Here is a 27028-nt window from a genome sequence, read left to right as displayed (position 1 = left end):
GCTGTGGGGAGACTGTGATGGGTAGAGGTGTGGGGAGACTGTGATAGATGGGGTTCTGGGGAGACTGTGATGGGTTGGGGGTCTGGGGAGACTGTGATGGGTTGGGGTGTCCAGGGAGACTGCAGTGGGTGGGGGTCTGGGGAGAGTGTGATGGATGGGAGTGTGGGGACAGTGTGGTGGGTGGAGGTATGGGGAGACTGTGATGAGTGGGGGTCCTCGGGAGACTGTGATGGATGGGGGTATGGGGAGACTGTGATGGGTGGGGGTGTGGGGAGAGTGTGATGGATGGGGGTGTGGGGAGAGTGTGATGGGTGGGGGTCTGGGGAGACTGTGATAGATGGGGGTCTGGGGAAAGTGTGATGGGTTGGGGGTTCTGGGGAGACTGATGCATGGGGGTATGGGGAGAGTGTGATGGGTGGAGGTGTGGGAGACTGTGATGGATGGGGGTGGTCCCGGAAGACTGCGATGGGTTGAAGTCTGAGGAGACTGTGATAGGTTGGGAGGCCCCAGGAGACGGATGGCAGGAGGAGGCCCAGGGGTCTGTGTGCAGTGGGCTCTGGGGAGCTCGCAGGCTGACCTCACTGCTGCTGCCTGCCTCCCTGTAGGAGCAAGCTCCTGTGGCTGCACAGCCTGCTGTCCTTCTTCTACTTCATCACCAACTTTGTGTTCATGGCTCATCACTGCCTGAGGTTTGCGCCCAGGAATAGCCAAAAGGTAAGTGGCCTACAAAGCTGCTCCCCACTGGGCCCACCACTCCCAGCCTTCAGAGAAGCCCTCGGAGGGTCCAGGGAGACTGTGATAGATGGGAAGGGGCGGTTTCACCTGAGCAGCGGCCAAGCTTCCTCCCTTCAGCCCTAGTAACAATCATCTGGCCCCCACCTCTCACCCTCCTCCACCCTCTCACCCTCCTCCACCCTCCTCCACCCTCTCATCCCCAATGAAACTTTCAGACTGGTTGGTAAATAGCTGCTGCCCAGGTACCTCCTATCCCTGCCCCTCTGCTGTCCCGCCCCTCCCCAGGGACTCTTGGACTTCCCACCATCCGAAAACTAAAGGATTAACAAGGCCCAGTGGGCCAGCGGGGACCTCCGTGCTAAGTGGTCAGGGCCCTGCTGAACTGCTGCTACTTAGTGTACCTGGCCCTGCCCACTCCTGCTAGGGCCATGCCTTGCCCTTCTGCAACCTCTCTGAGGTCAGAGACCCCCTGTGTATCCCTACCGTCTCAGTTTGGGTGACCTCATCCAAGCAGACCCTGAGACTTGGATTGAGTAGCACTTGTTTATGGGAGGTGATCCCAGGAAAGGCCAGTAAGGGAGTGAGGATGCAAAGGCAACCAAAAAAAGGGAGCATAGAGGGGCAACTTACCACTGGAGGCAGCTAGAGCTTCATGACCTGGGAACTCTGGGAGTTGGTGTAGAACACATGCCCCAGAATTTTCCTGGAGGTGAGCAATCGGGGGTATTTTCCACCAGCTCCCTGTCCACCATTCATTGGGGGTTGCACTTGGGGGCTTTAACTCCTGCACTGCTTGCCCTGCACAAAAGTTGAACATGCCCCAAGGCCGGGAAAGAGCAGTCGCTGTGTTTGAAGCAGGCTTTGGTGTGCAGAGATGATTGACGGGGCCACGGGCAGGCACCATCTGGACCAGCACCCATGTTCTGGTGGGGAGGGGCAACAGCAGGGAAGAGCATCCTTGGCTCCCGTCCTCAGCCTTTCAATGGTTCAGTGGTGTGGAGTCAGCTCCTTCCAGGCCATCCATTCAAAAGGCCTGATTCACTTGAACCCACCCCAGAGCGCAAATCCACATTCCCTGAAAAGTGAACCCAAATGCTTCAGCCTGCCAGGCGTGGAGGCTTGGTCACCCTTGACCAGTCTGGTGTCTGCTACTTCAGCTTTCCTTATTGTTACCAGAAGCCTCTTTCAAGACCCCTGATTCTTGCAGCGCAGTTTACCAGACTGTCATCTTAATGGTGACGACCCAGGAAGAGATTTCCCATTCACAGAATAAAATGTGAAGTTCGGGGGAAGCTTCCCTATCCTCTCCCCAGAGTCTTGTTTACTTCCCAGCTCCCCCGCCCAGTCTCACGTGAGGGATTTCCCTAGCGATGTGAGGCTTTATGCTGGAGTAGTGGAAGCTACAGGGAGAGCAGAAATCACTGTGGGGTCGCTCGGGCAGCTCTTTCCAATCATGGAGCTCTGATCCTCCACCCCAGCCTGATGGCAGCTTCCAGCTCTTCCTCCCTTCACCACAGTGGTCTGTGGCAGGGCACCCACAGCTGGGCACAGAGGAGAGCAGAAGCACAATTGACCAACCTCAGAGCTGCCTGGCTCAGCTGGGCCACTGTGGGCTAAGGAAGCTGGCACTGTTTTGGCCCACAGTGTCCCAGCTTGGCTTTGGCTTTCTTGGCTCTCTCAGCAAGGAGGCACTGGCATCAGCAGCCTGCTGGGAGCAGAAGGCCTGCTCCCAGGAGACTCCGGGCCACCAAAAGACTCAGGTATCTGGAATTCCTATGCAAGCACAGTCTTCTTTCTTCATTGATTATTCCCACCCAGGTCACAAGGACGCTAATGATCACCTATGTGCCCAAGGACATTGAAGACCCAGAAATCATCATTAAGCATTTTCAGTAAGTGGGTTGGGGTGGGCCGAGGCGTGGATGGCTTCCTCCCCATAACCCCGCCTGGGTCCTCAAGTGGGTAGTGAGTTGGTGCAAGATGGTGGGACTGGGACACCCTGGGGTGGCTCTCCCAGCATCTGAAAAGCTTTTCAGAATGGGGAGGGCCACTGGAGCTGGTGCAGGGTTTCTGAAGTCAGGGGCTTCCTGCATGGCATGGCTGTGATATGGGTGATGGGAATTTTCCTTTCTGCTGTTGCTCCAACTACTGGGCACAGGGAACCTTGGATCACAGCTATTTAGAGCAGATCATCTGGAGACATCTGTTATGACCCTAAGTTCCTAACCCCAAGGACACTGTTCACTGAGCTGATTCTCTCTTTGTGAACAGCTCTCTCCTGGGTTCCCCTTGGGTGGAGCTCTACCCTTTGGCCCTGTTCTGAGTTGTGTAGGAAGGATTTGACAGCTCTCAGATCACCAAGGTTCAAACCCTGAGGTTCAGCTTTAGGAGCAGAGACGGAGTCTCCCATCCAGGAACACCAGGCAGCTGAGCCCCCCAGCCCTGGGGGCCGACATGCTGGGCAGGGGCTGGGGCAGCACATCCCCACCCCACAGGCCAACTCAGCACCCATGTTTGTGGCTGCAGCGAGGCCTATCCAGGCAGTGTTGTGACCAGAGTCCACTTCTGCTACGACGTCAGGAACCTGATCGACTTGGACGATCAGAGGTGAGGCTGCAGCGGGGCCTTTCGGGGCCTGGGGTGGGGGTAAAAGGGGAGGATGAGGCTCTGCTGGTCCCTGACCTGCAGGACCTTCTCCTGTTGCCCACCACTGGCAGGCGCCACGCCATGCGGGGCCGGCTCTTCTACACAGCCAAGGCCAAAAAGACTGGGAAGGTGATGATCAGGATCCACCCCTGTGCCCGCCTGTGCTTCTGCAAGTGCTGGACCTGCTTCAAGGAGGTAACTGGCTTGAGCATTGGGAGCACAGCAACGGTGGGGTCCTGGGGCTCTAGGATCTGTGCCTTCACCGGCACTGTTGGGCCCCAGGCCCCACTCAGGTCTGCTCCAGTGCTCCCCACCCAGCTCCTCCCTCCCCATCCACCATGTCCTTCCTCTCTGTTGAGATGGGAGCCTTTCTGGAGGCCACCTTCAGAACAATGCAGGGAAGCTTGCTCTTGTCTCCTTTCTGGTCTTGGATGGGAGAATGAGAGAGAAGGACCAGAGAAAACACAGCAGGCTACACGAGGCTGCCAGGCCTTAGGCTCCCAAAAAGATAGGACAGAAACATTTGAAGGCAGCAGCCTGTCTTATCACCTGACCACTGTGGCTCAAAGAAGGCGTCAAGACTCAGACACCTGCTTCAGGACCACACCGAACTTCTGCCATCCCAGGAAAAGAATCACCCTCTCTTGTGGAAATGCGGCAAACACGTTATCTCACCTCTCTGGGGTCCACCCCAAGCCTGAAAGCCCCTGGGTACCCTTAGCTATGCCTCACTTTCCCCAGATCTAAGGGCAGGGGTGAAAGGCAGTCATCGCCTCTTCTTGTTCTAGAGGTGGGACTTTGGAGGCCAGCCAGGGTCCTGGGCTCCTTGAGGTGCTTCAGGGCCACCACAATCCAGGGAGGCTTGAGTGGGGAGGAACCTCGTGACCAGGGAGGCCTTCCTGGGGCTCTGGCCCCAGCCCTGAGGGCTGCCTGCCACCCCAGGTGGATGCAGAGCAGTATTACAGCGAGCTAGAGGAGCAGCTAACGGACGAGTTCAACGCCGAGCTCAACCGCGTGCCGCTCAAGCGCCTGGACCTGATCTTCGTCACCTTCCAGGACTCCAGGATGGCCAAGCGGTGAGCACCAGGCAGGCACGCCACTCAGCCCCAAGAACACCCCTGCTTCTCGGCACTCTCCTCCCTCTCCCCTTCCAGTTTCCCCTTCTGCCTCCCCTGGGCCCTCCATGCTCCTCACAGGCAGCTGCCCTCTGGCTCTCCAGTAGGATGAGAAGGCCATACCTGCTTCTCCCAGCTGCTGGGGCCCAGCCGGTCTCAAGGGGTGCCCAGGCTGGGGCTCCTCACTCCCTGTCCTTGCTTCAGCACAGAGGTGGCCCCAGAAGCCTTTGACCTCATGGTTCCTCTTCTGTCCTTGACAAGAATGACATCCCTTTTTCTGTTTCTTTTCTTCTTCTTTTTTTTTTTTTGAGACAGAGTCTTGCTCTGTCACCCTGGCTGGAGAGCAGTGGCACAATCTTGGCTCATTGCAACCTCTGCCTCCCAGGTTCAAGCAATTCTCCAGCTTCAGCCTCCCAAGTAGCTGGGATTACAGGTGCCCGCCACCAAGCCCAGCTAATTTTTGTATTTTTAGTAGAGATGGGGTTTCACCATGTTGGCTGGGCTGGTCTTGAACTCCTGACCTCAGGGGATCTGCCTACCTCGGTCTCCCAAAGTTCTGGGATTACAGGTGTGAGCCACTGTGCCCAGCCGACACACACGTCACTCCTCCTCACCATAAGACAGCATCAGGATAGAGAAGCTCTGCTTGCCCTTCTCCTGCTGCAGGCCTCCCCTAATTCATAGCTCTACAGTCCCCTCTCTTTTCTGCCCCAGGCTCTGGCAGCCCATGCATTGACAAGGAATGAATTCAGTCCACTCTGGAATGTTCCAGAAGGATCCTTAGGACTGGGCCAAAGTCCTAAAGGAGCTCCAGAATTTATCTCTTAAGAATTGTGGGGGGTGGGTGGGCTCTTCTTTCTGGGGGAGACTGATCCTGTACAGCACATTGTTCCCACCCACCCCAACCCCTACAAAGGAAGAGAACTGCCTAGATTTTGCTCACAAACAATGGTGCACGATTTTGCAAGTTCCTTACACTCTCAACTTTTTATCTGGAAAATTTGGTTACTGATATCTGCCCTGTTCACCTCCCGGAGGGTTGACAAGTGATATGCCTTCTATTCCATTTCTGTGTTGTTTAAAGCAATTCACCTACCTAAGGTAACATTGTTCATTCTTTGAGACATCATCATTTGGTAGAGAGGATCCGAGGCTTAATTACAGCGGAATATGAGCTAGCAAGCCAGAGGTGGGGCTCCAGTACCTGCTCCTCTTTGGTCACATCTCTAGGCACCTCGATTTAGTCATCTGTGCATTGGAAATGATACTGGTCATCAATTAGCACAGTATCAAGCACACAGAAAGAACTCAATAATTAGTAGCTATTGATATTAAGATGAGGCTAAAAGTAGTACCTCCCTTATCAAATCTCAAAGAAAGAGTGTGTCTATGTGCTGTCACTGCTGTTAAGGGGAAAGGCAGAAACAGAACCACATGGCACCCCTGCCCTTCCTGGGCAATCAAGGCACCCTCAAAAGCCCTTTCCTCCAGACACTGGGCCTTAGGAACTGTCCGCCTCTAAGGTCCTGAAGACATAGCCAAGGCTTCAAGAATCCCCAGGAAGGGGGTGAGCCCCCATCTGTAGGACCACCATAGTGACCCTGAGCCCCTGGCATGAGACCCTCCTAAGCCCATCCCCCAACCCCAGACCCACATCTCCTCCTCTTCTCCCCTCTCTGCAGCGTCCGTAAGGATTACAAATATATCCACTGTGGTGTGCAACCCCAGCAGTCCTCAGTGACCACCGTCGTCAAATCCTATTACTGGAGGGTCACTATGGCTCCACACCCCAAAGACATTATTTGGTAAGCCTTTACCATCCCTCCCCTCTCCTCTGAGCTCCTCTGAGACTGAAGAAGGCAGCAGGACAGGGCCTTCTCTCCCCGTGTCATTGCCCAACAGAGACTCCAAGGGGACTAAGTTCCATGCTTTCCTAAGCACCACAACCTGTGTGTACCACCAGATTCATTCCCACAAGTGTGGGAGGCATCCAACCCTTAGCAAAAAGGTTCTTCCTGCAGAAGGAACTCAGGTCCTTTTTTTTTTTTTTTTTGGCTATATGCACCGGATCCTTTATAAACAGTGTGACAGGGGGCGGTCCAGGGGCCCACTGCATGCAGGTCTGGGCCCAGGAAGCTGGATTAGACCAGGCCAGCCTGGGTCCACAGCTGGCCTGCAGCAAACAGCACGTGGGCTCTAAGAACTGATGTCTCTAAGTGTGCCTCCTTCTTTCATCCCTCCCCAGGAAACACCTGTCCGTCCGCCGCTTCTTTTGGTGGGCCCGCTTTATCGCAATCAACACCTTCCTCTTCTTCCTCTTCTTCTTCCTCACCACGCCCGCCATCATCATGAACACTATCGACATGTACAACGTCACCCGCCCCATCGAGAAGCTGCAGGTGCCTCCTCTGCTCAGGCCAGGCCTGGGGGCCCCAGGGAGATCAAGGAAGAATTCAGGCGAGGATGGAATGGGGGGGCCCCCTGGGATGGGGCTGTGGAGCCCATACAGTGCGAACATTGTGGAGGTGGCCGTGGTGCAAATGGTGGGGTAGGGCTTGATTTGTTCTAAAGGGATGAAGGTGGGTGACTGCCAGTCTTAGGGACCAGGGCTAGAACAGGAAGGGAGAGTGGGGAGTCCACAGGCAGGTCCTGGGCTGAGTTGGAGGGGGTGTCATCCTGTCAACATGGGCTCAGAGGTCTTCATGAACGGGGTCATCCCAGGCCAGCTTGGAGACCAGAGGGTGTGGCAGATGTGAGTGGCTCTGCTTTCCACAAGTTGTCCAGGGCAGCAGGCTCCTGGTTTGTGTAGTATGGTTGAGGGTGAGGAAGAGTGAGGTAAGTCCCAGTGCAGCCCTCTCAGAAAAGTGGGAACTCCAGATCTGCCTCCACCTCCCTCATCTCCAGACACCTGCACTCTAGGCTGGGATCCCTCAGCCCTGGAGGAACCATCTCTGAAGTCAGGGGATGCCTCCTACTGATGGTGCAGGTCAGAGGGAGCCTCGCCTATTTCCAAATTCTTTAGGCTCAAGACTGTTAAGATGAGCCTAGAAGGTCTCGTCTTCCATATTCTCCCCATCCTCATTTCCAACAGCACACATGTGCACGTGCAAATGCACACACTCACACAAGGTCAACATACGTGCATGCACACACGCACACATGCACACACAGAGTCAACACACATGTGCATGCCCACATGCACATACAGTCAACACACGTGAGGCCGGGTGCGGTGGCTCACGTCTGTAATCCCAGCACTTTGGGAGGCTGAGACAGGTGGATCACGAGGTCAGGAGATCGAGACCATCCTGGACAACACGGTGAAACCCCGTCTCTACTAAAAATACAAAAAAAAAATTAGCCGGGCGTGGTGGCGGGCGCCTGTAGTCCCAGCTACTCAGGAGGCTGAGGCAGGAGAATGGCATGAACCTGGGAGGCAGAGCTTGCAGTGAGCCGAGATCGTGCCACTGCACTCCAGCCTGGGCAACAGGGCGAGACTCCGTCTTGAAAAAAAACAAAAACAAACAAACAAAAAAACACGTGTGTGCATGCACACACACACACATGCACGCACACACGCACATACGCACATAAGTCAAGCCACACCACTTCTGCTGCTGATTTTTGTTCCCCTTTGCAAACTTTGTAATAGGCCCCAGACCCCATGCATCCAACCCCAGGACCACAGTTCTCCCTGAGGACTCCTCCATCCTCCCCTCCTCGCCCGCTCACATGTCATCACAGCAAAGACAATGTCATCTCCCGGCTAGCTCTGGCCTTAGGAGGAAGTCACTCAAGAAAGCTCAGGCTGCTCCTCCAGTGACCTAGACCACTTGACCTTGGGTGTCAGCCTCTGCCTGGCCAGGAAGGCCAGTGAGAAGGGCCAGGCCCCTTGCAGCCTCCAGGAGAGCAAGCCAGCCCTGGGAGTGAGTGGGAGGAGAAGAGGCAAGGGGAAGGGGATGCTTGCATTGACGTCTCTCCTGCCATCCTCCCCTCTCCCCCTGCAGAGCCCAATTGTGACCCAGTTCTTCCCCTCTGTGATGCTCTGGGGCTTCACAGTGATACTGCCTCTGATTGTCTACTTCTCCGCCTTCCTGGAGGCCCACTGGACCAGGTGACCTGGGGGCCTCCTCTCCTAGCCCTGTGGGTTCTCCAGCCTCTTCCCCTGCCTTGGCTTCCCTGCCAGCCTGGCGCTTGGGCCTCCCCTCTAGCCTAAGAAGGAGAATTGATAAGGGATGATTTTGAGACCTGAAACCATCCCCAAAGACCAACAGGTGTTCTGTCTTTGGAAGGAGGGTCTGGGTTGTCTCTGGGCCCCTGGGATGCTGAGATAGAGCCACTGTCTAAGAGCGTGGGGCCAAAACCAAGCCCTCCTTGGGCTTCTCCCTCAGCCCCCAGCCATATCCTGAAAGCATGGAGCCATAGGCATGAGCTAGGCCGTCCCAGGCATTCCACGCAGAAGGCACAGGAGGAAAGACTTGTGTGGGAATGTCAGTAGAATGCGGTGGCCACACAGAGGGGCCCACAAACTCACTGTGACTGTCATCACATATGACCCACACCATGCCAACCTTTTACCCAATCAGGAGCTTTCCCATTTGTTAGCCTTGATGGTTCTATGGTGGGTAGAAAGTATTTGCCATGCCCTGGGCAGGTGGCAGTACTTTGGCTTGAAAGCTGCATGCATCTCAAAAGTTATTTTCCACACCAAAAGTTCCTACCATTCCACCAGGCAGCAGCCAAAAGTTTTGTCCTAATGGAAATCCTTCCTGGCCTTTTCCTCTGGCCAAGAACAAGACTTACATTGATGACTGAAACTCTGCAGGGATTTTGAGTATTCTTGGTAATGTCTCTTTAACACAGAGACATCAACTATATGGCAGATCTGGGCCTTCCCATCCCTTCCTGTACCCAGCACAGACATCACTAGTTGATCATGCTGTTCTTTCCGGCTGCCCCCAGATGCAGCACAGCTCCCAGTGGTATATGGAGATGGCATCCGTATGCACGATTACACCAATTTCCCAGCCCAGATCTCTACTCTGCATATGTCTGTATTAGTCAGTTTTCACACTGCTGATAAAGACATACCTGAGACTGGACAATTTATAAAAGAAAGAGGTTTTATTGGACTCTGTATTAGTCCATTTGCACTCTGCTGATAAAGACATACCTGAGACTGGGTAATTAATATAGGAAAAAGGGTTTATTGGACTTACAGGTCCACGTGGCTGGGGAAGCCTCACAATCATGGCGGCAGGCAAGGAGGAGCAAGCACATGTTACGTGGATGGCAGAAGACAAAGAGAGCTTGGGCAGGGAAACTCCTCCTTATAATAACATCAGATCTCACAAGACTTATTTGCTATCATGAGAACAGCATGGGAAAGACCCACCCCCCATAATTCAATCTTCTCCCAATGAGTCCTTCCCACAACACGTGGGAATTATGGGAGCTGCAAGATGAGATTTGGGTGGGGACACAGAGTCCAACCATATCAGTGTCTCTCTTCCTCTCTATTACATAGTTAGGCCTTTGGTTCTTATTAGGCTACGTCCATTGATGAATATCCCTCTGTTTCCTCCTAGATCAAGTCAGAATCTGGTCATGGTGCACAAGTGCTACATCTTTCTGGTGTTCATGGTGGTCATTCTGCCCTCTATGGGACTGACCAGGTACCTTAATTCCAATTATCCCTCCTCTATTAGCCAGGTTCTCTTAGAGTTAAGACCGCCTCTTTCAGATACTGTAGACCTGCCTGTGGTTGCTGCAAACCCACTCCTCAAATGACAGCCCCGTGCCTGTCATGGGTGTAGCATGAGCCAGGCTTCATGCAAACACTAACGTGTCAGCCGTGAGCTTGGCCCACATAGAGCTTGTCATCTGGCTGGGGACACAAGACGTGTTTACCAGCTGCCTGACAGCCCCACATGGGAACAACACAGCCAAAAAGCAGTAGAAATTCAGAAGAGGGAGAGAGTACTGTGAAAGAAATGAGTGAATGCTGTGAGAGAAATGTTTGCTCACAGTTTTGCAAACCGGCCCAGGTTTGCTGGAGGAGGTGGCCTGGAGCTGAAAGGCCAAAGGGCTCAGGGCCAGGACAGCCCAGCACTAAGAAGGAAGAGGGGAAGTGTGGACTGCCCAGCTGGAATAAAGCAAGGGGGACTGGACAGCTGGAATAAAGCAAGGGTCTTTCTTTGGAGATTGGGCAAGGGAGGATGGTTGAACCCTCAGCCTTAGCTCATAGGTTTGCTAACTAACAGACCTGCCTTGTTTTTGCTTCTAGTTTGGATGTCTTTCTTCGCTGGCTCTTTGACATCTACTATCTAGAGCAGGCCTCCATCAGGTTCCAGTGAGTACTCCCACATGTCCACCAGGGCTGCTGTGTATGCACACTGGAGTGGGTATATGTGCCCTTCCCTGAGTCCATCACCTGAATTTGCTCACAGAAGTGTAGACAAATGCTTGTGAACACCCTCACTGGGCAGACTCGTTATCTTTCCTGTGCTGGGATCCCTTTGGCAATCTAGTTAAGCCCAGGGACCCCTTCTCAGAATGATATCTTTGAAATAATTGTATATTCGCAGGAAGTTGCCCCAAAACTGTATGGGGGTGGGTGTTCCATGAGCCCTTTATCCAGTTTCCCCCAATGGAAGCATTGTGCATAACTATAGTGCAATATCAAAACCAGGAAATTGACACTGGTCCAATCCACAGAGCTTATTCTGATTCTGCCAGTTTTACATGTACTCTGAATGATGTCTTTATGTGCACAAAATACATGGATTACAAAGAAAACCGATTATACTGAATTATAGTTATGAAGATATTTTAAAAATCAAAATTTTGACATAGTCTTTATAAACACATCAATAACAAGATATTGCCCTTTTTTTTTTTTTTTTGTGACCAAGTCTCATTCTGTCACCCAGGCTAGAGTACGGTGGCGCAATCTCGGCTCACTACAACCTCCACCTCTCAGGTGCAGGCGATTCTCCCACCTCAGCCTGCTGAGTAGCTGGGATTACAGGTGCATGTCACCATGCCCAGCTAATTTTTGTATTTTTAGTAGAGATGGGGTTTCACCATGTTGGCCAGGCTGGTCTCAAACTCTTGGCCTCAAGTGATCTGCCCGCCTCAGCCTCCTAAAATGCTAGATTACAGGCTTGAGCCACCACGCCCAACCAATATTGCATTTTTTATATAAGAAAGCTAAAGTTACATTTTACTGTCTTAAAAACATCAGTATTAAAACTGATATTACTTATTGGAATAAGAACATTAAACTAGGGGGGATCGTTGACAAAGCAACATGCAGACCGGGTGGGACATTCTGCCAATTTCGATTTTTTTGTTTTAGTGTTAAGAAGTGTTGAGAATCCCAGTTTTCAAAGATATGTTGCAAATGACATGCAAACTTCCATACCTTGCTCTATAAGGCAAGGACCAGAATCCTTCAGGGTATTTTTTTAGTAGAGATGAGGTTTCACCATGTTGGCTGGGCTAGTCTCAAACTCCTGACCTCAGGTGATCTGCCCACCTCAGCCTCCCAAAGTGCTGGGATTACAGGTGTAAGCCACCATGCCCTGCCATATTGCCCACATTCTTAATGCAAGAAACTGCTAAATTTCAGCTAGAGATTAGTGAAAATAAAGATGTTATTCTTTCCCATCCTAGTTTACAGACCCCCCAGAAACCCACTCATGGATTCTCCAGAGTCTTTGAACCTGGCTCAGACACCCTTGCTTTGGATCAAGTCAATGCAATCCCCTAACACACCCATGCTTTATGTGGTCCCTGCCCCTCCCTGCTCAGAGGGCTGCTTGTTAACTTAATTGTGTTGGGGGAATATATATTATAGGAGAGAGGCAGAGAAAAAGAAAGAGAGGAAATGTTATTCTCCTTGTCTGTATCGTATCTCCACCCCCACTCCCATTTCCTCTGCTGCTCTCCTCTCTCTCCCTTTTAACATCTCTCCCTCTCCCCATGGCTTCTGTTGCTGCCTTCCCTCTCCCTCACTGCCCAGGTGTGTGTTCCTGCCAGACAACGGCGCCTTCTTTGTCAACTACGTGATCACGGCAGCTTTACTTGGCACAGGCATGGAGCTGCTGCGTCTGGGGTCACTCTTCTGCTACAGCACCCGCCTCTTCTTCTCTAGATCGGAGCCAGAGAGAGTCAACATCAGAAAGGTACAGGCTGGCCCTTCACTGAGCACAGCCCTCAGTTTCCTTGGGGAGGGTGTCAGGGATAGAGCCTACTAGAAGCACCAAGGGGGCTGAGGTGGGAGGGACGGTGTGAATGGGTGGCGGTGGGGCACCTTGGTCTACTGGGTTGGAAAGGAGGCTGCCTCCAGGCCTGAGTTGCCAGCAGGCTGATGAGGAGCCACAGAAGTAGTGAAGCCAAGGGGACTGGGCCGCCGCAGGGTGACGCCTGCCTTCTGCCCCAGAACCAGGCCATAGACTTCCAGTTTGGGCGCGAGTACGCGTGGATGATGAACGTGTTCAGCGTGGTGATGGCGTACAGCATCACTTGCCCCATCATTGTGCCTTTTGGTGAGTTATCTCCAAGGCATGCCCAAGGGCTGCACACCCACAGATGGGGAGGAGGAATTGAGCCCCACAACATCAGTCCACCTCCTGGAGCATGAGGAGACCTGTGGGGGGAGGTGTCAGGACCAGGGCCAAGCCGGGGGTATGGGGGTGCTGAGGTTGGATGGCTGCTGACGAGGGATGTTTGTTGAATGAATGCATGAGTGAATGACTCTTCACCTAGCTGAAAGAATCAGTTCTGGGGGCTCAAGGGAAGCTGCTGGCCCTGGAGGTCAGCACCACAGAGCTCCCCCAATCCATCCTGGGCTGTTCTGACTCTGACAGCCCTGGATCTGGCTTCTCAGGCCTGTGGAGACACTGGAGCCGCAAAGGTCCAAACTCGAAGGGGCCACTGAATAAGTTTCCACCTTTGGCCCCCCAGGGCTGCTCTACCTGTGCATGAAGCACTTGACGGATCGCTATAACATGTACTACTCCTTCGCACCCACCAAACTGAATGAGCAGATCCACATGGCTGCCGTCTCCCAGGCCATCTTTGCGCCACTCTTGGGTCTGTTCTGGATGCTGTTCTTCTCTGTCCTGCGTTTGGGTAGGTACCGAGCCTGCCTGGAGACCCCACATCCGCCTGCCCCACTGCTCTGTGAGTCCCTTAACACTGACCCTGTCAGAGGAGAAAAGCCCAGGCAGGGCAAGATGCTGCTCACCAGACCTGGCCACACCCAGTGACTTCTCTGGGCCTAAAGGGCCTGCATTAGAGTCTCAGCAGAGCTTCAAGGCTAAGAGGAGGCCCTGGGCCAACACGGTCCCCATGTGTGGATTTGGGTTTCTAGGGCTCAGGGGAGGAAACCTCATATTCCTTCTTTCTAAGTCCAGATGGGCAGGAAATAGAATATCAGCTATTGGGAGGCTCAGTTCCCATGATATTTCCTCTGGGATCCCATAAGATGCCTGGTTTTTTGTTTTGTTTTTAAATTTTATTTTATTTATTTATTTATTTATTTTCTTTTTTGAGACGGAGTCTCGCTCTGTCGCCCAGGCTGGAGTGCAGTGGCCGGATCTCAGCTCACTGCAAGCTCCGCCTCCTGGGTTTATGCCATTCTCCTGCCTCAGCCTCCCAAGTAGCTGGGACTACAGGCGCCCACCACCTCGCCCATCTAGATTTTTGTAATTTTTAGTAGAGACGGGGTTTCACTGTGTTAGCCAGGATGGTCTCGATCTCCTGACCTTGTGATCTGCCTGTCTCGGCCTCCCAAAGTGCTGGGATTACAGGCTTGAGGCACCACGCCCGGCCTTAATTTTATTTTTTGAATCAGAATCTTGCTCTGTTGTCTAGGCTGAAGTGCAGTAGCGCGATCATGGCTCACTACAGCTTTGACCTCCTGGGCTCAAGCAATTCTGCCGCTTCCCCTGTAGCTGGGACTACAGGCGTGAGCCATCATGACTGGCTAATTTTAATTTTGTAGAGATGAGGTCTCACTATGTTGCCCAGTCTGGTCTCGAATTCCTGGGCTCAAGCGATCCACCCACCTAGGCCTCCCAAAGTGCTGGGATTGTAAGTTTCAGCCACCGGCGCCCAGTGGTAGATGCCTGACTTTATGAGTTGCCAAAAACCTGGAAGAGGAACCCAGCCTGCAGGAGGGGCTAGCTTTTTCCTCACTCTTTAGCTGTACACAGCTACTGTTCCTGCCCAGGGGAGCTCAGAGACACCCTCCCAGAAGCAGTCCCTGCAGGCCACAGATTAGAAATCCCTCAGCTTTCTCCCATTAGAGGCACCTGTGCCCCCCAGCAACCCCCAACCCCACTGCCCTTCCCTCAGACACTTGACCTTAACCTTCTCAGTGGTGGGAGAAGGGAAACGCGGTGTTTTGTTTCATTTTTTTTTTAGAGACGGAGTCTTGCTCTGTCGCCCGGGCTGGAGTACAGTGGCCTGATCTCAACCCACTGCAACCTCTACCTCCTGGGTTCAAGCTATTCTCCTGCCTCAGCCTCCTGAGTAGCTGGGACTACAGGCGCCCGCCACCACGCCCCATTTATTTTTTGTATTTTAGTAGAGACAGGGTTTCACCATGTCGCCCAGGCTGGTCTCAAACTCCTGAGCTCAGGCATTCCGAGGCGGTGTTTTCTTTTCTTTCCCTGTCATGGTGGCATCTGTACGGTCGACTCTCAGTCATTTATGTGGTTTACCCATTTGCCGTCACCCCCAGTTGCTTATCCCGCTAGCCTTTCCCTGCCACCTCAGAGACTTCATTTTTTTCCATAATGTTTTTTTCTAAGAATAAAGGACTGCATGTTTATTATCAAAAATAGAAAAAATACAAAGACCAACATGTAAATGACCCATCATCTCACCCAGAACCTGATGTCTCTTGTTCCCAGCCCCCACGTTCAGGCATGCGCTTTGGGCGCGGGATGGTAGAGAGGGAGCTGTTGGTCTACTGTTACTTTACAAAACTGCAATCGTCCATATTGTAACATTCAGTCCTGTACCCTGAGGTTTTGTACTGAACACGATGTTCTGAGCAATTCCCTAGGTTGTTAAAAGACTGAACGCGTAGGTGCCTTTTAGTGGTTGCATGAAAGTCGACCAGTTTTAGTCAGTTCTCCATGATTGGATATTGAGGTTTGCCACTTTTTGCTACTATAAAAACACTGCAGTAAGCATCATTAAGCAGTGATTTTTGGCTGTAACGCATAATTAAAAAAAATATTTACCTAGTTAGAAAAAACTGCTGCCGTAAAAAAGGAACCAAATATCCCCAAATGCAATGTAGATGACTTTTACCTTCTAGATTCCCTCTCTGTGCCATCAGCACAGATAACTGAGCATGTTCACTTCAGAAGGGCTTGCAGGGAAAGGTGTAGGTCAGAGATGGTGTTGGGGGCACTGGCAGAAATGGTCACTCCAAGGTACTTCCCAGGGACCGTGGTGTTGGAGGTGACCAGCAGATCAGGAAGGACACATTTTTATGGGCAGTGAAGTGGGTACTGAAGTCAATTAAAACATTTTTTCATGGACTCCAGAGATGCCAAATTCTAAACTGCTCAAATCAAACAGAACAAAGGGATGATGTTATTGTGTCGGACTCCTTGATGCCAGTTGTTGTCAGAGGAGGACTGGCAAAGTCAAAGCCCTTGCAGTGGTGCTGTGACAGTCCCTGGGCATCTGCCAGTTGGGGTGGCATTTCAGCTGGCAGACTCCTGCCCATGGCCTTTTCTTCTCCTTGGCAGGTTCTCTCCACGCCATCACCATCTTTTCCCTGTCCACCCTCCTCATTGCCATGTTAATTGCCTTTGTTGGCATTTTTCTGGGGAAGCTTCGGATGGTTGCCGACTACGAGGTGAGTTGCCAGCCTGCCCTTCCTCCACTGGTTCTCCTGGTCCCTTGGGGGACACAGCTGTAGGATACCCTCCATGCCTCGGCTCGCATAGCACCACAGGACGAAAGGGTCTCGACTTTCTCTCTGACCGTAGAGCGTGGAACCCAGTGTGCATGCGTGCATGCATGCATGCCTTGCACTAGCTTAGGCTCTGGCCCCCATCCAGAAGACGGCTGTCCTCTCCTTTTCTGCCCTCTGACACCTCCAAACTGCAGGATGCTGGCCCCTCCTTCCTGTGATGTGAGTCCAGTGCAGTCACTGAGCTGTGAGCCTCCAAGGACTGGAGGTCAAGAGACAGGATGGAGCAAAGGAGGTTGGCGGGGGAGTTGCTAATGATTCAAAAAAGGGGGGCTTGTCATTTTCTCTCCTTTAAGACCCCAGGCTATTGAACTTGAGGCGGCCATGTTTGGAGGTGGCCCCTGCCCCACATGATTGCTTTGGTTGTTGGCAGTGGGTCCAGCCTAATCATTAGGGGAAGGGAGCCAATCCATGCCCTTTTAGAGCCATGCCAACAACTGTGTGCTCTAGCTCAGCATTTCCCAGAATGGATATCTATCCTGGGGCACTGGAATGATTTCCAGTGGATCGCAACATAATTTTTCATTTTTCGTGGTTACATATTTAACATTAACTTTCTGCTTATGGCAACTGAAATACAGTTTTCTGTTTATAAAAGTGAATCATTTCCTTTTTTTTTTTTTTTTGAGACGGAGTCTCGCTCTGTCACCCAGGCTGGAGTGCAGTGGCCGGATTTCAGCTCACTGCAAGCTCCGCCTCCCGGGTTCACGCCATTCTCCTGCCTCAGCCTCCTGAGTAGCTGGGATTACAGGCGCCTGCCACCTCGCTCGGCTAGTTTTTTGTATTTTTTAGTAGAGATGGGGTTTCACTGTGTTAGCCAGGATGGTCTCGATCTCCTGACCTCGTGATCCGCCCATCTCGGCCTCCCAAAGTGCTGGGATTACAGGCTTGAGCCACCGCGCCCGGCAATCATTTCCTTTTTAAATGAATGTATATAAAGAAAAGAAAGCTGATTTTAAGGACTGACACCCTGCTGAGCCTGAGGAGGGACTCGGAGAAGGATCTCTTTGCTGCTGGTGTCTCTGTGTCCAGAGCTCTGGGCACAGGCGCCCACTGCCCTCTCTGCCCAGCCTTCCTTTTCCACGCCTGGCTGGAGCACCACAGTAGTGAAGGGTCTTGTGAATGACCCGCTGGCTCTGTCTTTCTAATACAGCAGCATTATGTGATTGGGTTGGCCAGGTGTCCATGCTAGAGAAGGAGGATGGCCAGGAACCTAGGCTGTGTTGGTGTAGGACACTTTCCAAATTAGAGGGGCAGCCCCAGGAGGAAAGACGACAGTGCTGAAGTCAAGGCTTCTCTTGGAGTCAAAGCAGGCTAATCTTTGAACTTCAATTCCAGCTCTGCTTATTTCCTCCCATAATGGCCCTTGGGAATAGAACATTCCAGAAGGGACTCCCTTGCATCCCAGGCCTCTCTCTGTCCCCCTGGGCCTCAGTCTTGCCAGACTGAAGGTCTGGAAAGACAGAAGATGAGTTTAGTTCCAAGGTGGCGAGAAGCCCAGGTGTGGAGTTGAGGCTCCTCTGGATGTGGGGGGAGGAGCAAAGGGCAGGCCTCCATCCTGTAACCCACCACCTCTCCCTGCTGCAGCCTGAGGAGGAGGAGATCCAGACGGTGTTTGACATGGAGCCAAGCAGCACCTCCTCCACGCCCACCTCCCTCGTGAGTCCTGAGTCCCAGGGACAGGTCGGGAGGGCGGTGCTTGCAGGGGTGGTCTACTCCAGTGGCGTCGTGGGGGATGCCAGCATTTGCTGCCCACTTTGGGTACGGGGGAGGAGATAGGGGACCCCTGGGCTCCCTCCTCTAACGGAGCAGGACTTGGTCCAGGTCCAAATGCTGCCGTGGCCCTGGATGAAGAGTGAGAAAAAGAGAAGAGCCACCATATACTCGGCATTGTCTAGAAGGCACCCAGAGAGGAAGTACTTGGTCAGGCAGGCCGAGACCACAGCGACCTCAGTCATGTAGACGCAGGGGGGCCTGCTGAGGATTGGCCTCAGGACCAAAGGCTGCCCCTGAGGCACAGGGGCAGGCAGAGCGACACAGACAGAGCTTCAGGGAACTATTAGAAGCCTGCACTGCTGGTAAGGCAGGGACGCCAAATGAGCGAGCCTGTCTGCATGCAGAGAGGCTGGCTCAGAGTGCAGGGCCCACAGGCTGGGTGCTGGCTCTCACACAGCAGCTCAGCCTGGAGGGGAATGGGCATGAGCACCCACCCACATCCCTGCCACAAATGCAGCTGCAGAGCCACCAATGAACGCACTGAGGTGGGTACTGGGGTCAGCCTGTGCCCCAAGGCCAGGGCTCCTGGGAGGAGCTCTGAAGAAGGGTGCCAGGCTGGCACTTGGCGAAAGCATCCCAGAGGAGGGAGCATCGAATCTGACCCCAGGAATGGGCGTACAGGGTGCCAGGTGAAATAGGGTGTGGGGCAAGAGTTTTCAAGGAAGAGGAGCAGCCTGTGCAAAAGCCTGGAAGACAGACCAGAGCCTGGGGGACTCAAGACAGTTTTCAGCACAGGGGGAACACGGAGTGGGCGGCAGGGCTTTCTTTAGTTGTGGGCAGAGCTGGGTGTGAGTGCACAGTGACAGAAGCACAGACAAAACACCAGCAAATGGACAGAAGTCACTGGGGTGCCAGATTTGCCTCGCTTTGAAAAACCCAGTATACAGGCACAGATTATCTCTGAGTGGGGACAGGAGAAGGTGCTTTGGTAATGAAGAGACTGTGACAAAGATTTCAAAGCAAGAAAGTCTCTCTTTTCTTGGGACCCTTCCGAAAGGACCCCTCTTGGAATATTGTTAGCAATAAGTTTTTGAAATCTTCTCATGAGCCTGGTGCTTTGCTGTTTTCGCTCTTAATCTTTTGATAAACCCACACAGTAGGGGTTTTCATCCCAAAATGGAGGCTCCGAAGTTCCGTCAATATAGACTCCAGGGCACCAAGCAAGGAAGTGTCAGGACGAAGTTCGAACCAGGTCCATCTGACTCTAAAGCTTATGCTTTTAAAAAGCACGACTAGGATTTATTTTTTAAATCTTGCCTTATTACAACAGGGCTATATGAACATTGCACATCATTATAGGGGGAAAGGATAAGCAGAAACAAGAAAATAAAAAGTCCATATTCCCACCACCCAGAGATGACCACTGGTAGTGTATATTCTTCCAGATATTTATATACTTTGTATCTCTTCCAGATAATATGTATGATTTACATAGTTTTGCTAAAATGAAATAGTACTGCACATACTGTTTTATAACCTTTTTTTGTTGGCGGGGGACAGTCTTGCTGTGTTGCTCAGGCTGGAGTGAAGTGGCACCATCTTGGCTCACTGCAACCTCCGTCTCCCAGGTTAATGCGATTCTCCTGTCTCAGCCTCCCAAGTCGCTGGGATTACAGGCACACACCACCACACCTAGCTAATTTTGTATTTTTAGTAGAGACGGGGTTTTACCATGTTGGCCAGGCTGGTCTCAAACTCCTGACCTCAGCTGATCCACCTGCCTTGGCCTCCCAGAGTGCTGGGATTACAGGCGTGAGCCACCGCACCTGGCTTGTAACCTGCATTTTTAGTTAACAATCTCTTTCCATATATATCAATTTTTGATATCTTTGAGTACCCAGCCCATATTCAAATTTCCCTAATTGTGCCAGAAGTATCTTTTAGAGCTTGTCCAACCCAATATCAAATCTAGCATGTGTGCATCAGGTTTTCCTGTCCCTTTTATTTTAGCACAGTGCCTTTTAAATGACTGGAGAGACCAAGCCAGCAGTCCTGCAGAATATTCCACCTGGGTTTTTCTGGCTGTTCATGATGTCTTAGGACAGGTTCCATGATCTCCTGTATTCCCTGAACACTGGAATTTAGATCTGATGGCTTGATAGATTCAAGTTCAACATGGGGCTAGAACACATTACCAGTAGTGCTGCAGTGTATACTCAGAGATGTGACATCCTGTTAATTCCCATTCATTAATGATGCCATCATGACCCTCTAATTAGGGGAATGACAGAAGGATTTTTCCATGGTTCAGTTGACATTTTCCCCTTTATGACCAAAAGGTCATCTAGATGGTTTACTTGGGTGCCATGCAAATGTCTAGATTCTTTTGTAGGAAAACCATTCCTTCGACCAGGGCTGTTTGGTTTCACTGAAATAAACTCCTATGGGGAAGGTTTCATTCCATTCCCTAATTGCCTATTTTCAAAGTAAAGAGATGGCTTAGGAGCCACTTCAGAGGATGACAATTGCTCTTTTTCCTAGTATGTCCTGTGTTTTCTAGTCTGCTGCCGTCCCAGGCATGGGGATCATTCCTGGGTGTGACAGGTCATATGACCAAAGTCTCTGCTAGCAGTTCCACATCTTTTTTTTTTTTTTGAGACAGAGTCTTGCTCTGTTGCCCAGGTTGGAGTGCAGTGGTGCGGTCTCGGCTCACTGCAACCTCTGCCTCCCAGGTTCATGCCATTCTCCTGCCTCAGCCTCCCGAGTAGCTGGGACTACAGGTGCCCGCCATCATGCCTGGTTAATTTTTTGTATTTTTAGTAGAGACAGGGTTTCACTGTGTTAGCCAGAATGGTCTCGATCTCCTGACCTCATGATCTACCCACCTCGGCCTCCCAAAGTGCTGGGATTACAGGCGTGAGCCACTGCGCCCGGCTGCAGTTCCACATCTTGAAGACAGGCCAACCAGTGACAGAGCCCAGGGGGATTCTGAATGTGCCGCTGAAGCTGTATTAGAAAGTACACTAGCTCAGGAAAGGGGGTCTCTCCGACCCCAGCTGAGGGGAGCCTCATGTCACCTTCCCTGGATGCGGCTTGCCTTGGAACCGAGAGTGAATGGAACATGTTCTAAAGGAGCAGTGGACTAGGAGTGGGGAGTCCTGCCACTAAACCAGCCCTGGGAGCACCTGGATGTTCATTAAATGATCAAGAAAAATTAGGCAGGTGGGGCAGACAGGACCCAGGCTGCTGGGGAAGAAGGCAGGCTCCAAAGTTTGGAGGAGACAGAGGCGATGGGGGTGGGGCATGAGGGGAGAGGGGGTGCCCAGGGCCTTGCTCCGGACGTGACCTTGCTCCTGTCCCTGTCTCTATCCCAAGCAGCTATATGTGGCCACCGTGCTGCAAGAACCGGAGTTGAACCTGACCCCCGCCTCCTCCCCAGCCAGGCACACCTATGGCACCATGAACAACCAGCCGGAAGAGGGAGAAGAAGAGAGTGGTCTGAGGGGCTTTGCAAGGGAGCTAGACTCGGCCCAGTTCCAGGAAGGGCTGGAACTGGAGGGCCAGAACCAGTACCACTGACTGGGACCTGAGGCCTCCACTGGCGGCTTGTTGAGGAGCCAGGAGAGGGCCTGGCAAGGGGAGGCAGGAGGGTGGCCTGGGCCTCCCCACTACCTCCTGCAGACTTTGAGAAGCCCCCAGTGGAGACATCTGCCACCCCAGCCATGGGCCATACGGGCGCCCTGACCTGCTGCCCAGGTGGAACTGGGGGTGCTCGGCAGTGCTGAGGGAGCCTGGGAAGGGATGGAGGATACAGGGAAGCCCATGTCTTGAAAGAGGTGGCTGGAGCGCCAGCACAGAGATGGAATGCTGGGGTCCCTTCCTGGGACCAAGATGGAGAAGGTGTTCCTAAGGGAGGAGGCAGAAAGAGGCCGCCGAAGGCTCTCTGGGGTCATCACCACTCTGCATCAGCTGCCCTTCCAAGGAGCTTCTGCTGCTGCTCCTTCTCCCAGCCCCGGCCCATTCCTCCCCTGCAGTCTGAGGAGGCAAAGGTACGTGCACGGGGCACATTGACAGGACACAGAGGACACCTCATCACGGGGTTCCCTGCATGGGGATCTGTAAACAGAAAGTTTCTGCACCCACCCGAGGAAGAACCAACTGAAAGCGTAGACCTGAGAAGAGGTAACTCAGCCCCTTCCTGCTCCTCTGCCCTCATCCCCAGGAGCAGCAGGGCAGAGGCCCTTCTCCTTTCTATTCTTACAAGGGTAGCTAGAGCGCAACCACTCAGGGCTCATCAAATGAGACTTGTGTGCATTTCTCAGAAGGGAACCTTGGTTAGTCCTTGCTGGGTAACACAAAGTGGGGTGAGACAGAGGCCGAATTCATGGAAGGGGGCTTTCTCCCCAAAACTCTGGGTGGTGGGAAACCAGCTATACCTCCCCAAGCCCCAGGGTCTAAAGAGAAGACCCCCCCAAAGCCAAAGATGTGGCCACTTAAAAGAGTCTCCTGCCTCCTACTCACCTGAGTGCCTGGGCCCCCAGCTTGGTCAAGATGGGCAGTACGTTAGGGTAAGAACCCCATGCTTCAAACTGAAGGACTGACCTTCACCTGAGTCCCAAGTAGGACCCTTCCTCCCTTCTCGGGACTGCCCCTGCACCCTGCCTGGAAGACCACCCAAGCGGCCTCCAGTGTGGGCCTGGTCCAGACACTGCAGATGCTTCAATCATGATGTTGCCCCAGGCCTGCCAGGGATGGGGTGGAGGGGAGGGTCACGTGCTCCAGGGAGAGGCCCTTTCTGGAGAAGCAAGGCTGCCCTCCCAGGGCTGCCACCACCTGAGACCTGGGGGAGCTGAATTCCGAACAGTGATGGTGACACTCAGCACCTTTGCCATAGCGGCAGGGGGGAACCGGCCCGTGCCTCTGGGATGGGCTCTCATCGGGACCACCGTGTAGCCCAGCCAGGGAGGACATGAGAAGGACCAGTGGGGGCCTCAGTGAACCAGAACAAGCCAAGCTGAATGGGGTGTGTGTGCTCTCCAGGGCCCTCTTCAGCCCCCTCCTCCAAAGGTCTGGGTCCCTGCCACCAGCCTACTGAAGGTGAACTCATCTCACCTGAGCGACTGCACCAGGCCCCAGTCACAGGGCGGCCCTGAACTCAGATCACCTAGGCCTTGTCCCTGCCCCACCTTTGCCCCATCCCAGCCCCCAGAAGCTCCAAGCTTCACCGCAGGTGAGAAATTGTGCTCAATGGGCAGAAACTGCTGTACCCCCAGGGCATGGCCCACATGTTGGCATGGGGGTGTCTTTCCAGAGAGCTTGGGTTGGCTGGAGAGAGGCTGCCTTTCCCATTCCTTGTCCAGCTAGGAATAAGGGGAAAATGATCCTAGCCTAGCCCCTACACACCCAGGTCCCACAGGCCCCCTCCCCACTGGCATTTCACCAACCAACAAGGGGAAAGGACACTGTTACAGCACAGCAGTCAGGCCCAGCAGGAGCTTGGCACATGGTGGGGAGGTGGCCAGCTCAGACCCTGCCTGACCTCGTCATATTTGGTATATGGGGCGTGCGACACGCCAGAAGCTGGCCTGGGGTCTCTCCTTCACTGGACACAGCTTGCTGGAGCCTGCCCCCAGCCCCTGAGGCCCCTGCCAGACTGTGGAAGCCACATATGGGAAAGGTCCTGACAGACAATGTGGCGGGATGGCTGGGGGCTTCTCCCTCAGAACCTGGGTCCAGTGTAGCCTGGCTCTGAGAGAAGGTGGTGAGCATGTGGAGGAGGAGAAGGTTCCATAGTCCACTCTTAGGGGAACCAGCAAAGCCTCATGGCAGTTGGCTCCATCTGGACCTCCCATGGTCACTGCAGGGCGGTGGAGCGGGGCATCTTTTAGCCTCCCCACCACCACATCCAGGCCCTCTCAGGCACCTCCTGCCTCAGCCTACAGCTGCCTCGTCCATTGCCCCCTTCCCTCCACCTACTGCCATCCTACTCCTCCGCCAGCCACTTCCCAGCTGCCCCACCCCACTCCATCCTCCAAATCACCCCCTGACTTAATCCTTTCTGGAAGGAGCTGCCGCCCGGGAGCCGGTATTGCCTAGAGCCTCCAGGAGGGGCCCTCCTCAGGCCTCCAGTGGCCCCATGCCCGCCTGCCTGACCCTCCACTGCCCCGGAAGCAAAGTGCCTATCAGCAGCGTTGCGTCATCTGGGGCCCCCAGTGGGGGGGGGGTGTGGGCTAACCTTGGCCACCACCACTAAAGGAATGTGCCAGAATGCTGAACCTTCTTGTTAATGCTATGACCGTGCCTTGAATAAACAAGTCCTCCCAGCCTCTCCGGCCCCTGCCTCTGCCTCTGCCTCTGCATCTGGGCCAGCCTGGCCTTGCTCCGCTGTGCAGTGGGAAGAACTTTCTGGTCCTTGAGCTACCCAGGAAGCCAGCAGAGTAGCCCCGAGAGGCAGTAGAAGTCCCTGGTGAGTGCTGAGCCCCATGAGTGGGCCAATGGGCTAGGCTAGTGGCCAGACTTCAGAACACACCGATTTCAGCTGAGGCCCCAGGAAGAGCAGCAGACAGGGCTCAGGTCTGCAAGAGGATGAGGGTGGAGGACTTCGGGGATAGGGGAGGTGGAGGAGAGGTTGGGTGGAGGAGAGGTTGGCATGAGGGAAGCGTGTGGGGCAGCCAGGCGGGATAAGAAACACCCGTTAGCAAAGGCTGTTATAGCTGTGGCAAGGAGACAACAGTTCCCTGCCCTGGGAGCTACATCTCAGGGTCAGGAAACCCATTCTGCCCCTTCCTCCAGCAGCTGCATCACCCAGGCTGGTCACCTCATCCAGACAGTAGGGCTGGGAGGATATGAGGCGGACTGTTCTGCTTCATGACTGAGCAGAGCAAATTTGGGGACAGAGGATGGGAATCTTGTGTGGGTGTTGGGTAGGGGGAGACTTCCCCCTATAGTGCTTCCTACGGGGACAGAGGATGACAGTCTCGGGGTGGCTGCCTAAGGACTGTTTCTCACTTCTCCCTTGCTGGGTCCTCTCCGCAAGCTTCCACAGTCCATCAGTGGCCATTGACTCAAAGTCCACCATGGTGTGGGCCTGGGCATGGGATCAAGACCCGTCCACTTGTCCCCTCTCCCCCTCAAAACAACTATTTTCCAAGTCAAGTCAGCCCTGGAAATCCACAAGAGCTGCTTCTCAGGAGACAAGCCATGAAGACTACCTGACTGGATGGGAGGGGGCTGCGCCCTGCTGCTGCCTCAGGGTCCCCTCCCAGGGGCCGGCAGCTCCAGGGTCCCCAGATGGCAGGCCTGGGACACTCTGTGGTTCAGCAGATCTTTCAGGGGCCTTTCTCAGGCAGAGACTAAGAAAGAGACAGAAAACGAAGCTGAAGAGGGAGGGCGGTCACCCCAGGGATGGAACGTCCTCCAGGGAGGTTAGCATTGGTCCATCCTCTCTCCCCTCAGCAGGCAAGGAGGGACTGGAGGCCTGCACGTGGATTTACTTGGGCTGGGGACGGGACTGGGGCAAGGCAAGAGGGAGCCCCAGGAGGTGGCGCCACTGCGCTGTGCCCAAGATAGGATTGGAGCACGCGACCTGTGCAGGGAGGAAGCAGCGGGGCCTGAGCGTGCCCCATGCCTCTGCCCGGAAACCAAGCCTGGGGTCGCATGGGGCCTGGCCAGGGAAGCCTGGGGCAACTCACTTCTGTCCTGAGGAACCTTCTTGCTGGCAGATTCCAGGTTTCTAGGTCTGCTCTGTGGAAGGCTTTGGGGAGGCAAGGAGAGCCTGGTCTACGGGGAGACAGGTTCCCAGGCTTTCTCAACAGAGGCTGCTTTCAGAACATCTGACAGTCCCTCGGCCTGGACAAGTGGCAGCCCGGCAGCTCTCAGCCTCAATTTCCAAGGTTCTCCATCTCAGCCACAAATGGGAGTTACTCTCAATGTCCAGGCCCCATCCCTAAACAAACCAAAATTTCTCGGGTGGGGCCCAGTACCCTGTATTTTACAAAAGTCCCCCAGGTGATTCCAGTGTGCAGGGAGGGGTGAGTGGATAAGGAAAACAGTCCCAGCCTCAGGCACCACATGCCCTGGGTGGCCTCAGCATCTCACCATTGCCAGCTTAGAAATGACAACTCCCTAGCTCAGGCACGCTTCTGCCATCATTATCTTCTTTTGCAGTAAGTATGACTACTGTGTGGGCCCGAGGGCCACACACCAGGTGTCAGGGGACTTCTGGCTGCCTTATCACCTTCAGCGAGGGTTCGAAGACAGTCCCTCTTCCCTCCCCTCCAAACACAGAGCCCAGTGGCTTCCACGACCGCCTGCCCACTTCTGTGCAATAGAACATGACAACTGCAGTCAACAAATAGGCCTACATAATGGGGTGTCAGGGAGAGACAAAGCTGGATAAGGGCAGGGGGTGCCTGGAGGCGGGGAGGGGATGCTTTGCACTAGGGGGGCCAGCACAAGCTCTGTGGGGGTGAGACATGATAGCCAGCAAAGGGTCTGTGGGCACACATGCAGGGCCTAAAGAACCTGGCAGAGGCCGGGCGCGGTGGCTCAAGCCTGTAATCCCAGCACTTTGGGAGGCCGAGACAGGCGGATCACAAGGTCAGGAGATTGAGACCATCCTGGCTAACACGGTGAAACCCCGTCTCTACTAAAAAAATACAAAAAAACTAGCCGGGCGAGGTGGTGGGCGCCTGTAGTCCCAGCTGCTGGGGAGGCTGAGGCAGGAGAATGGCGTTAACCCGGGAGGCGGAGCTTGCAGTGAGCCAAGATCCGGCCACTGCACTCCAGCCTGGGCGACAGAGCAAGACTCCGT

At 53.7% G+C, this 27028-nt stretch overlaps 1 protein-coding gene across 16 annotated transcripts in view; it reads left to right on the top strand.

Annotated features, from left to right (window-relative positions):
- Positions 1–24544, top strand: part of TMEM63C (transmembrane protein 63C) — a 76520-nt gene extending 51976 nt beyond the window's left edge. For 11 of the 16 annotated variants that reach the window (XM_023184762.2, XM_023184839.2, XM_023184817.2 and 8 more), the window contains 16 exons: positions 606–714; positions 2554–2627; positions 3262–3342; positions 3453–3576; positions 4324–4457; positions 6179–6301; positions 6742–6895; positions 8504–8610; positions 10085–10171; positions 10783–10848; positions 12523–12685; positions 12943–13048; positions 13467–13634; positions 16274–16383; positions 18088–18159; positions 21592–24544. In XM_023184762.2, the coding sequence (XP_023040530.1) occupies positions 606–714; positions 2554–2627; positions 3262–3342; positions 3453–3576; positions 4324–4457; positions 6179–6301; positions 6742–6895; positions 8504–8610; positions 10085–10171; positions 10783–10848; positions 12523–12685; positions 12943–13048; positions 13467–13634; positions 16274–16383; positions 18088–18159; positions 21592–21795 (1882 nt within the window). In that variant the 3' untranslated portion in view covers positions 21796–24544. Of the gene's footprint in view, positions 1–605; positions 715–2553; positions 2628–3261; positions 3343–3452; positions 3577–4323; positions 4458–6178; positions 6302–6741; positions 6896–8503; positions 8611–10084; positions 10172–10782; positions 10849–12522; positions 12686–12942; positions 13049–13466; positions 13635–16273; positions 16384–18087; positions 18160–18324; positions 19752–21591 lie in introns of those variants that run through there. The other 5 variants (XR_004228987.1, XR_004228986.1, XR_003309686.1 and 2 more) reach the window with 5 other exon arrangements.
- Positions 24545–27028: the final 2484 nt, after the last annotated feature.

The sequence above is a fragment of the Piliocolobus tephrosceles genome, chromosome 6, assembly GCF_002776525.5.
Source record: "Piliocolobus tephrosceles isolate RC106 chromosome 6, ASM277652v3, whole genome shotgun sequence".
Taxonomy (NCBI): Eukaryota; Metazoa; Chordata; class Mammalia; order Primates; family Cercopithecidae; genus Piliocolobus; species Piliocolobus tephrosceles.
This window is presented reverse-complemented; position numbering and strand designations above follow the sequence as displayed.